The sequence below is a fragment of the Oncorhynchus keta genome, chromosome 36 (assembly GCF_023373465.1).
Source record: "Oncorhynchus keta strain PuntledgeMale-10-30-2019 chromosome 36, Oket_V2, whole genome shotgun sequence".
Lineage (NCBI taxonomy): Eukaryota > Metazoa > Chordata > Actinopteri > Salmoniformes > Salmonidae > Oncorhynchus > Oncorhynchus keta.
In genome coordinates this window covers 6,534,820-6,547,229 of record NC_068456.1, presented here as the reverse complement: position 1 = coordinate 6,547,229, position 12,410 = coordinate 6,534,820, and the positions used below count along the sequence as shown (strand labels likewise).

The following is a 12,410-nucleotide window of genomic DNA, read 5'->3' as shown; positions in this document are numbered from 1 at the left end:
CTAAAGGTACATAACTACAAAGTATTGAGTTTTTGATCATATTAAAGTTTAAGTAATACATTCAGTATAAACAGGAAAATATAACAAAGTAGGGCTCCACCCCCAACCTCCCAGCCCATTCCCCCCCAACCCCACCAAGCCATGTCTCTACCCACTCCCTGAAACCATGTTTCCCCATCTGCTTTTTAACTCTTAACTCCTACTAAGAACACCTGTGCTCAGTGAGGCTCCTAATAGTTTTGTTTGTGTCTGTTATTATCCAATTAGGAGGTATGTTATGGGAGAATCCGATATGTGACCACATGGCTAGGCTATGTCTGGTTGTGCTTCTGTTGAACAAGTAGCTGCTTGGATTGAGTCAGCCGCTGTATTGACATTCGTCTTTCAGCTTGTGCCGGACCCCACACAGCAAACAATTATTTGACACTGTAGTGTGTCAGGATTTAGTTTCAATGTTGCATAATCTGCTTTCTGAATCTCTCCCAAATGGCACCATAACCCCATATAGGGCATTATTTTTCGACCAGGACCCATTCTTTTCCTTTTAGACCATTGGATCTGCATCCTCTAAGTTTGCTTTTACATGGCGATGTGGTGATCCAAGTGACAAGTTCGAATTCAAACGGCTCCAGTCTTTGTCCCTTTGTCTAACTTAATAATACATGTTTTTATTTTGTTCCCTCAGCTATGGGCCTCCTAGTTATGTTCAAGGTCATGTGACAGTTCATGTTTTTGTGCTTTGCTACACTAGTCCAGAGTGACTTGCGTGCCTCTTTCATATATTTTGGCTGCAGCCTGTGAAAGTACAGTTTACCTGACCTGCTGTTAATCAACACTCTGATCTCTAGTTCACATGCCTTCCTGTCAGTCTACCTCCTTACTTACGTCCCCTTAAATACAGGAGCATGCAGAATGAAGCCTTCATTTATACCTTAAGGGCTGGTTTCAGGGACACACATTAGTCCTGGTCTAATACACACAATATCCAGGACTAGGGGCTTAATCTGTGTCTGGGAAGCCTTCCATAAGTGTCCATGTGTTCTCTACATAAAATGGGAGTTTCTCAAGAGTTGGGTCTTTCTACAAGCGCCATACCCTCGCTCTGTGCTCTCCCATGCCAGGTGAAGTGGACCCTAAAGAGCGTCTGGCCCGCCAGAGGAAGCTGTTGCAGAGGAAGCTGGGACTGGACATGGGTGCCGCCATCGGCATGGACACGATGGAGCTGTTCAACGACGAGGACCTGGACACCCAGTACACCTGCACGCCGAGTGGCCCTAAGGCCCAGGGACAGGGAGAGAGGGGCTCTGAACCCTGCTCCAGCTCCGGCAATCACGTGGTGAGTCAGTCACACTACCGCGATTTCCAACACTCCTCCTTTACGCTACTGCTACATGTCGAGCTCCAATAATTCCTTTCAACTTTGAACAGCATCCTATGAAGCTTGATACCAGGGTCGTGTTCATTAGGCTATGTATTTTGCAACGGAAAATAAGCTTTTCTTATTGGATATATCCATGTAATCCCTCCCTGATGCAAAGCATTTTCTCACTACTGAACTCATCCCCAGGTACCATCGAGTGCAGGCTACTATCCTTTCCCATTAACTTAGAAAGTATAGGTTAATTCAGGTCACAACGGTGGCAGACTGAGTACATTTACATGCACATTAAACTGATTATGGCAGTATAACTTTATTTTGCAGTATTATGCAATAGTCATGTGAACACCATACTCTACTCATTATAATCAGCGTCAAAATCTAGTAAACATATGCCGACTAAAACAACTGGTTTTCGGGGGAATTTTTAGGTACAGGTAAACGCCTTAATTGGCATTTCAGCTGTGTATTTGATCTGCACATGGGGTAGCACCAGCCCTTGTGAGTTGTGCTAGGTTTCCAAACAGGCACAAGTGGCCAACCTACTGCGATCACCTACTGCTATCTAGTTGACCAACTGGGAATCAGGCGATGTACACTGCTCAAAAAAATAAAGGGAACACTTAAACACAATGTAACTCCAAGTGAATCACACTTCTGTGAAATCAAACTGTCCACTTAGGAAGCAACACTGACAATAAATTTCACAAGCTGTTGTGCAAATGGAATAGACAACAGGTGGAAATTATAGGCAAGTAGCAAGACACCCCCAATAAAGGAGTGGTACTGCAGGTGGTGACCACAGACCACTTCCCAGTTCCTATGCTTCCTGGCTGATGTTTTGGTCACTTTTGAATGCTGGTGGTGCTTTCACTCTAGTAGCATGAGACGGCGTCTACAACACACACAAGTGGCTCGGGTAGTGCAGCTCATCCAGGATGGCACATCAATGCGAGCTGTGGTAAGGTTTGCTGTGTCTGTCAGCGTAGTGTCCAAAGCATGGAGGCGCTACCAGCAGACAGGCCAGTACATCAGACGTGGAGGACAACAACCCAGCAGCGGGACCGCTACCTTCACCTTTGTGCAGGGAGGAGCACTGCCAGAGCCCTGCAAAATGACCTCCAGCAGGCCACAAATGTGCATGTGTCTGCTCAAACGGTCAGAAACAGACTCTGAGGGCCCGACATCACAGGTGGGTTGTGCTTACAGCCCAATACCGTGCAGGACGTTTGGCATTGGAGAACACCAAGATTGGTGAATTCGCCACTGGCGCCCTGTGCTCTTCACAGATGAAAGCAGGTTCACACTGAGCACGTGACAGTCTGGAGATGCCATGGAGAACGTTCTGCTGCCTGCAACATTCTCCAGCATGACCGGTTTGGCGGTGGGTCAGTCATGGTGTGGGGTGGCATTTTCTCCATGTGCTCGCCAGAGGTAGCCTGACTACCATTAGGTACCGAGATGAGATCCTCAGACTCCTTGTGAGACCATATGCTGGTGCGGTTGGCCCTGGGTTCCTCCTAATGCAAGACGATGCTAGACCTCATGTGGCTGGAGTGTGTCAGCAGTTCCTGCAAGATGAAAGCATTGCTGCTATGGACTGGCCCGCCCGTTCCCCAGACCTGAATTGAATTGAGCACATCTGGGACATCATGTCTCGCTCCATCCACCAACGCCACGTTGCACCACAGACTGTCCAGGAGTTGGCGGATGCTTTAGTCCAGGTCTAGGAGGAGATTCCTCAGGAGACCATCCGCAACCTCATCAGGAGCATGCCCGGGTGTTGTAGGGCGGTCATGCAGGCACGTGGAGGCCACACACACTACTGAGCCTCATTTTGACTTGTTTTAAGGACATTACATCAAAGTTGGATCAGCCTGTAGTGTGGTTTTACACTTTAATTTTGAGTGTGACTCCAAATCCAGACCTCCATGGGTTGATAAATTTGATTTACATTGATAATTGGTGTGATTTTGTTGTTAGCACATTCAACTATGTAAAGAAGTATTTAAGAATATTTCATTCAGATCTAGGATGTGTTATTTTAGTGTTCCCTTTTTTTTGAGCAGTGTATTTGCATCAATGGTAGATGGGTAGACTTCAGCTTTCAAGTGTACACTACCCTACCGTTCAAAGGTTTAGGGTCACTTAGAAATGTCATTTTTTTTAAAAGAAAAGCACTTCGTCCATTTAAAATAACATCAAATATATTAATGTTGTAAATGTCAAGTAGTCTACGTGTTATAATTATTTCAGCTCTGACAACTTAAACGGCTTGCTCAACACGTGAAGGATGCAAAGGGACAACTCAATTCCTTTTTAGTATTTTATGGTTTTGATGCCATTTAAACAGTTGATTTGTTGAATAGAGTAGTTGAATGACAGAGGAATAAGGAATAGGTTGATAACCTTAAACAGAGAGTAAACAGGAATTATTTTACACAATCAACAATGCATGACACGGCAACAAAGCATTGCTTTGAATAAAGTAAACGTTTTAAACAATTTAATCTAGCAATTACTTCTGCAGTCAGAAAATATCCACAAACAAGTCAACACTCTTACCTGAGTTAAACATGTAAATTGTGCTAAGCACTGGATGCAACATAATAAATAATTCCAAACATTACATACCAGTTGTGTCTTTAGGGTTGAACAATGAGCTGTTTGTATGTTGAGGACTCAAGCAAAGCTAAGCCCAAAAATGTTATACCCATGCTTATCTGCCAGGTGCGTCTTTAAAAGTAGTCCCTCCAGAAATCCTGGATCAATTTTTTTTATTTTTAGTTCCACCTGTTTTTGGTTATCTGCCCTCTTGAGGCCTGGAGTTCTTTAAAGGAAGAGCTGCCATTGTGCTCATGTTTTGAGTTCTGTTTTTGACGCAACACCATTGTAGCTGGAAACGGCAGATTGTTTTTAATGGAATATCTACACAGGTGTACAGAGGTCCGTTATCAGCAACCTTCACTCCTGTGTTTACAATGGCACATTGTGTTAGCTAATCCAAGTTTATAATTTTAAAATGCCAATTGATCATTAGAAAACCCTTTTGAAATTACGTTAGCACAGCTGAAAACTGTCCTGATTTTAAAGAATCAATAAACTGTCCTTTTTAGACTAGTTGAGTATCTGGAGCATCAGCATTTGTGAGTTCGATTACAGGCTCAATGGCCAGAAACAAATATTTTTATTTTATTTTTTACACTTGTCAGTCTATTCTTGTTCTGAGAAATGAAGGCTATCCCATGTGAGAAACTGAAGATCTTGTACAACGCTGTGTACTACTCCCTTCACAGAACAGCGCAAACTGGCTCTAACCAGACTAGAGAGGAGTGGGAGGCCCCTGTGCACAACTGAGCAAGAGAACAAGTACATTAGTGTCCAGTTTGAGAAACAGACTTCTCAAGTCTTCAACTGGCAGCTTCATTAAATTGTACCCGCAAAACACCAGTCTCAACGTCAACAGTGACGAGGCGACACGGGATGCTGTTGATGAGTTCAGGATCCAACCAACATATCTGGCCTGCACCTTTCAGCGTGTGAGGCGTCAAGTCATTATGTGCTCTTCACTTAAGCATGTGATCTGTGCACATTTCGTTTATAAATATGTCACTGTTAGAAAACACAACATTATGCTCACTGTCTGAGGAACAGTCTCTCTTTGGTCTGGAATTAATGACTCATCTTAAGATGTCTATAGCTTATTACTTTACTGAAAATAAGTTTAACATGGTTTTGTTTTATCGATTTTAAACTCATGTTCAGTTGAAATTGATATTTTTTTCAGCCCATGCAGGCGGCAGAGATAATAGACTCAGAGTTTCGACCAGGCATGAGCAACCGACAGAAGAACAAGGCGAAGAGGATGGCCAAGCTAGTGGCAAAGCAACGATCCAGAGACATGGATCCTAACGAGAGAAGGTATGACCTATTTATTTTTTTCCCAAAGCTTTGTGTTCATTAGGCACGGTTCTGAAACTAAGTGGAAGGTGAAGGCTTGTCCAGTGAGAAATGCACCATTTACGTTTGCCCTAATGAACATGACCCAGGTGTTTCGTTCTTTGGTTTCCATCTGCAGGTCATTTTTTACTGAGTTGGGAAATCAAATCACAGATCAATATTTTTCTTCCTGCAGTAATGACAGTTTTGAGGGGGAGCCTGAGGAGAAGCACAGGAAAACTAGTAACGTAGTCATCGAGCAACCGGCAACGGAGCATAAAGTCTTAATCGATAACTTTCCAGACAACTCCAGTCTCTTGGACGAGGTAGGCGATTGGTCAGCAAGGATAAAGCTCCGTTAAAGAATACAGTTGAAGTAAACTATTTTACACAGAACTTGAATTAATTTACTAGGTGTTTGAAAAAACAGACTGGATAGTTATTAAATTAGTGTCTTTGTCCAAACATTGAAGAGAAGTTCTGATTCATCTTGTGCTTTTTCCCCCCCCAGACCCAGGAGTGGCCCCTGGAGAGCTTCTGTGATGAGCTCTGTAATGACCTCTTCAACCCCTCATGGGAGGTAATGACCGTAGTCTTAGCAGACATGCTCAAGTCATCTGCAATCTTAAAGCTCTATGTACACTGAACAAAAATAGAAATGCATCACATCAAATAATATTATTTGTCATATCCCCCGAATACAGTGTCGACCTTACCGTGAAATGCTTATTTACGAGCCCTTAACCAACAATGCAGTTCAAGAAATGGAGTTAAGAAAATATTTACTAAATAAACTGCAGTTTGGACATCTACTCATTCCAGGGTTTTTCTTTTTACTATTTTCTACGTTGTAGCTTAATAGTGAAGACATCAACTATAAAATAACATATGGAATCATGTAGTAACCAAAAACATTTTAAACATATTAAAATATATTTGCAATTCTTCAAAGTAGCCTCCCCTTTTCTATATGACAGCTTTGCACACTCTTGGCATTCTCTCAACCAGCTTCATGAGGTTGTCACCTGGAATGCATTTCAATGAACCTTCAACATCCAGTGAGATTGCAGAGTGCCAAATACAGAAATACTCATTATAAAAATTCAGAAAAGATACAACTATTAAACATTAACTTCTTGTGAATCCAACCACTGTCAGATTTAAAAAATTCTTGACGGCGAAAGCATACCGTAGTCCAGCAGACAAATCATTATAAACAGTAGCCAGCCAATTAGAATTAAAATGAATCCCTTACCTTTGATCTTCATGTTTGCACTCAAGACATTAATTTATTCAATAAATGTTCCTTTGGTTTGATAGTCTCTTTTTTATTAGAGGTCGACCGATTTATGATTTTTCAATACTGATTATTGGAGGACAAAAGAAGCCGATTTTAAAATGTATTTAATAATGACAATTACAACCATACTGAATGAACTTATTTTAACTCAATATTATACGTCAATACAATTTAGCCTGCAAATTGTATTAAATAATGCAAAAACAAATCAAATTTATTTATATAGCCCTTCGTACATCAGCTGATATCTCAAAGTGCTGTACAGAAACCCAGCCTAAAACCCCAAACAGCAAACAATGCAGGTGTAAAAGCACGGTGGCTAGGAAAAACTCCCTAGAAAGGCCAAAACCTAGGAAGAAACCTAGAGAGGAACCGGGCTATGTGGGGTGGCCAGTCCTCTTCTGGCTCTGCCGGGTAGAGATTATAACAGAACATGACCAAGATGTTCAAATGTTCATAAATGACCAGCATGGTCTAATAATAATAATAATAAGGCAGAACAGTTTAAACTGGAGCAGCAGCACAGTCAGGTGGACTGGGGACAGCAAGGAGCCATCATGTCAGGTAGTCCTGGGGCACGGTCCTAGGGCTCAGGTCCTCCAAGAAAGAGCGAATTAGAGAGAGCATATGTGGGGTGGCCAGTCCTCTTCTGGCTGTGCCGGGTGGAGATTATAACAGAACGTGGCCAAGATGTTCAAATGTTCATAAATGACCAGCATGGTTGAATAATAGTAAGGCAGAACAGTTGAAACTGGAGCAACAGCATGGCCAGGTGGACTGGGGACAGCAAGGAGTCATCATGTCAGGTAGTCCTGGGGCAAAGTGTTGAAGTAAAAGTGCAATATGTGCTATGTAAGAAAGCTAATGTTTAAGTTCCTTGCTCAGAACATGAGAACATATGAATGCACTTTAGTATTGCCAGTGTAACAGTATAGCTTCCGTCCCTCTCCTCGATCCTCTCTGGGCTTGAACCAGCAACACAACAGCCACCCTCGAAGCAGCGTTACCCATGCAGAGCAAGGGGAACAACTACTCTGATTCTTAGAGCGAGTGACGTTTGAAACGCTATTAGCGCGCATCCCGCTAACTAGCTAGCCATTTCACATCACATCGTTACACCAGCCTAATCTCGGGAGTTGATAGGCTTGAATTCATAAACAGCAGAGCTGCTGGCAAAACACACGAAAGTGCTGCTTGAATGAATGCTTATGAGCCTGCTGGTGCCCACCATCACTTGGTCAGACTGCTCTATCAAATCAGACTTAATTATAAAACAACACACAAATATGAGCCGTAGGTAATTTAATATGGTCGAATCTGGAAACTCATCTCGAAAACAAAACATTTATTCTTTCAGTGAAATGCAGAACCATTCCGTATTTATCTAACGGGTGGCATCCATGGGTCTAAATATTCCTGTTACATTGCACAACCTTCAATGTTATGTCATAATTATGTAAAATTCTGGCAAATTCGTTTGCAATGAGCCAGGCGGCCCAAACTGTTGCATATACCCTGACTCTGCGTGCAATAAACGCAAGAGAAGTGACAATTTCATCTGGTTAATATTGCCTGCTGTGGTCTAGGGCACTGCATCGCAGCGCTAGCTGTGCCACCAGAGACTCTGGGTTCGCGCCCAGGCTCTGTCACATCCGACCGTGACCAGAAGGGCCGTGGGGGGACGCACAATTGGCCTAGCGGCGTCCGGGTTAGGGAGGGTTTGGCCGGTAGGGATATCCTTGTCTCATCGCGCACCAGGGACTCCTGTTGCGGGCCGGGCGCAGTGCACGCTAACCAGGTCGCTAAGTGCACGGTGTTTCCTCCGACACATTGATGCGGCTGGCTTCCGGGTTGGATGCACGCTGTGTTAAGAAGCAGTGCGGCTTGGTTGGGTTGTGTTTCGGAGGACGCTTGGCTTTCGACCTTCGTCTCTCCCGAGCCCGTACGGGAGTTGATGGTAATTACTAACAATTGGATACCACGAAAGGGGGGTAAAAAAAAAATATATATATATATATTGCCTGCTAACCTGGATTTCTTTTAGCTAAATATGCAGGTTTAAAAAATATATTCTTCTGTGTATTGATTTTAAGACATTGATGTTTATGGTTAGGTACACTTTGGAGCAACAACAGTCCTTTTTTTGCGAATGCGCACTGCATCGATTACATGCAACGCAGGACACGCTCGATAAACTAGTAATATCGTCAACCATGTGTAGTTATAACTAGTGATTATGATTAAGTTTAATGCTATCTTGCAACTTACCATGGCTTCTTACTGCATTCGCGTAACAGGTGGGCTCCTCGTGAGGCAGGGGGTTAGAGCGTTGGACTTGTTAACCGTAAGGTTGCAAGATTGAATCCTGGAGCTGACACGGTAGAAATCTGTAGTTCTGCCCCTGAACAAGGCAGTTAACCTAACGTTCCTAGGCCGTCATTGAAATAAGAATGTGTTCTTAACGGACTTCCATCTGTACGCACTATACTTTGTAGCGCCTACGGTCAAATGCCGAGCAGTTCTATTCCAGGCGGTGATGCAACCATTCAGGATGCTCTCGATGGTGCAGCTGTAGAACCTTTTGAGCATCTGGGGACCCATGGCAAATCGTTTCAGTCTCCTGAAGAGGAGAAAGTGTTGTCCTTTCCATGACTGTCTTGGTGTGTTTGGACTGGTCCGGGTTTGGATATTTTGGTGATGTGGACACCAAGGAACTTGGAACTCTCGACCCGCTCTACTACAGCCCCGGTCAATGTGAATAGCGGGCTTGTTCAGCCCTCCTGTTCCTGTAGTCCACAATCATCTTTGTCTTGCTCATGTTGAGGAAGAGGTTGTTGTCCTGGCATAACACTGCCAGGTCTCTTACCTCCTCCCTACAGGCATTCTCATTGTTGCCTGTGATCAGGCCTACCACCGTTGTCATCAGCAAACTTAATGATGGTGTTGGAGTCGTGCTTGGTCACTCAGTTGTGGGTGAACAGGAGGACGGGACTAAGCAAGCACCCCTGAGGGGCCCCTGTGTTGTGGGTCATCGTGACAGTTGTTGCCTACACTAACCACCTGTGGGTGGCCTGTCAGGAAGTCCTGGATCCAGTTGCAGAGGGAGGTGTTTAGTCCCAGGGTCCTTAGCTTTGAGGGCACTATGGTGTTGAACGCTGAGCTTTTGTCAATGAACAGTATTTTCACATGTTTCTTTTGTCCAGGTAGGAAAGGGCAGTTTGGCATGCTATTGAGATTGTCATCTGCTGGGGCAGTATGCGAATTGTAGCGTTTCTGAGATAATAGTGTTGCTGTGAGCCATGACTAGCCTTTCAAAGCACTTCATGGCTACAGACGTGAGCGTTACAGGCCGGTAGTCATTTAGGCAAGTTACCTTCACTTTCTTGGGCACAGGGACTATGGTGTTCTGCTTGAAACATGTTGGTATTACAGGCTTGGTCAGAGACACTTGCTAGTTAGTCATCGCATGCTTGGAATACACGGTCCTGGTAATCCATCTGGATCCGCAGCCTTGTGAAAGTTGACCAGTTTAAAGGTCTTTCTCACATTGGCTACGGAGAGCGTGATCAGTCGTCCGAAACAGCTGGTGCTCTCATGCATGCTTTAGTGTTGCTTGCGTCAAAGTGAGCATAAGGCATTTAGCTTGTCACTGGGCAGCTCATATCTTGGTTTCCCTTTTGTAGTCCGTAATAGTTTGCAAGCCCTGCCACATCCGACAAGCGTCGGTGCTGGTGTAGTACGAGCCAGTCGTAGTCCTGTATTGACGCTTTGGTTGTTCGTCTGTGGGCATAGTGGGATTTCTTATAAACGTCCGGATCAGTGTCCTAATCCTTTGAAACGGCAGCTCTATCCTTTAGCTCGGTGCGGATGTTGCCTGTAATCCATGGCTTCTGGTTGGGATATGTACGTACGGTCACTGTGGCGACGACGTCATCGATGAACTTATTAATGAGGCCGGTGACTGAGGTGGTATACTCCTCAATGCCATTGAGTGAGTCCTGGAACATATTTCAATCTGCTAGCAAAACTGTCCTGTAGCATCTGTCATTTGACCACTTCCTGCTTTAGTTTTTGCTGTTAAGCAGGAATCGGGAGGATAGAATTATGATCAGATTTTCTAGATGGAGGGAGGGAGCGGTTTGTATGCATCTCTGTGTGGATTAAAGGTGGTCTATAGGTGTTATTTAAAAACAAAATATATTATTTCTCCCTCTGGTTGCACATGTTACATTTTAGTAGAAATTAGGTCAAATTAATTTAAGTTTGCCTACATTAAAGTCCCAGGCCACTGGAGCGCCGCTTCTGGATGAGCATTTTCTTGTTGAACGTGGTCTTAGTGCCAGCATCGGTTTGTGGTGTTAAGTAGACGGCTACGAAAAATAGTCAGTTCTACGGTTTATCATGAGGTAATCTACTTCAGTTGAGCAATACCTTGAGACTTCCTTAATATTTGACATTGCACCAGCTGTTATTGAATAATAGACCCACACCCCTAGTCTTACCAGACATTGCTGTTCTGTCCTGCCGATGCACAGAACCTAGCCAAATGTATATTATCTACATCGTTGTTCAGCCACGACTCGGTGAAACATGAGCTATAACAGCTTTTTAATGTCCCTTTGGTAGGATGGTCTCGAACGGAAATCATCAAGTTTATTTTCTAGTGATTGCACGTTAGGCAATGGAACGGATGGTTGAGGTGGAATACCCACACACCTTCGAAGTCTAAGAAGGCTCCCCTAACTCCTCCCCCTGTATTTATGTATTTTCACGCGAATGACAGGGATTTGGGCCTGGTCTCAGAGAAGCAGTATATCCTTCGTCCAGTTTGAGGTGATTAATCGCTGTTCTAATATCCAGAAGCTATTTTTGTTCATAAGAGACGGTAGCAGCAACATTATGTAAAAGAGTTACAAATAATGTGACAAAACACACAAAATAGCACGGTTGCTTAAGGGCGTGTAAAACAGCAGCCAGCGCTATTACACACATGTCAAAGATTTTACTGGGTTACAGTTCATATAAGGAACTCGGTCAATTTAAATAAATTCATTAGGGCCTAATCTATGGATTTCACATGACTGGGAATAGTGATAAATCTGGTTACAGATACACTTTTTTTTTTTTAATTTTTTTTTTAAGGCATCTGTTGGACCACCATTTGCCTCATGCAGCGCAGCACAGCTACTTCATATAGATTTGATCAGGCTGTTGATTGTGGCCTGTGGAATGTTGTCCCACTCCTCTTTGATGGCTATGCGAAGTTGCTGGATATTGGTGTGAACTGGAACAGTCTTGCATGTCAATCCAGAGCATCCCGAACATGCTCAATGGGTGACATGTTGGAGTATGCAGCTTCCAGGAATTGTGTACAGATCCTCGTGACATGGGCTCTTGCATTATCATGCTGAAACATGAGATGGTGGTGGATTTAATGGCACATCAAGGTGCGTCAGGATCTCGTTGCGGTATGTTTTGTATTTTATCGATGGTAATTTTGAATGCTCATTGTGTTTATTGTCCGTAGCTTATGCCTGCCCATACCATAATCCCACCGCCACCATGTGGCACTATGTTCACAATGTAGACATCACCAAACCGCTCGTCCAAACAACGCAATACCCACTGTCTGCCATCTGACCGGTACAGTTGAAACTGGGAGCACACTTTGCCAGTGGCCATTGAAGGTGAGCGTTTGCCCACTGAAGTCTGTTACAATGCTGATCTGCTTTCAGGTCAAGACCCTAGTTAGTATATTGAGCACCCAGATGCGCTTCCCTGAGACTTTCTAAC

General features: G+C 43.8%; 1 protein-coding gene across 1 annotated transcript in view; it reads left to right on the top strand.

Moving 5' to 3' along the window:
* Positions 1 to 12,410, top strand: part of LOC118369538 (TATA-binding protein-associated factor 172-like) — a 67,344-nt gene that overhangs the window by 3,709 nt on the left and 51,225 nt on the right. Inside the window, exons 5-8 of the mRNA XM_035753990.2 lie at positions 1,122 to 1,336; positions 5,166 to 5,299; positions 5,514 to 5,643; positions 5,829 to 5,897. Of these exons, the coding sequence (XP_035609883.1) occupies positions 1,122 to 1,336; positions 5,166 to 5,299; positions 5,514 to 5,643; positions 5,829 to 5,897 (548 nt within the window). The remainder of the gene's footprint in view (positions 1 to 1,121; positions 1,337 to 5,165; positions 5,300 to 5,513; positions 5,644 to 5,828; positions 5,898 to 12,410) is intronic.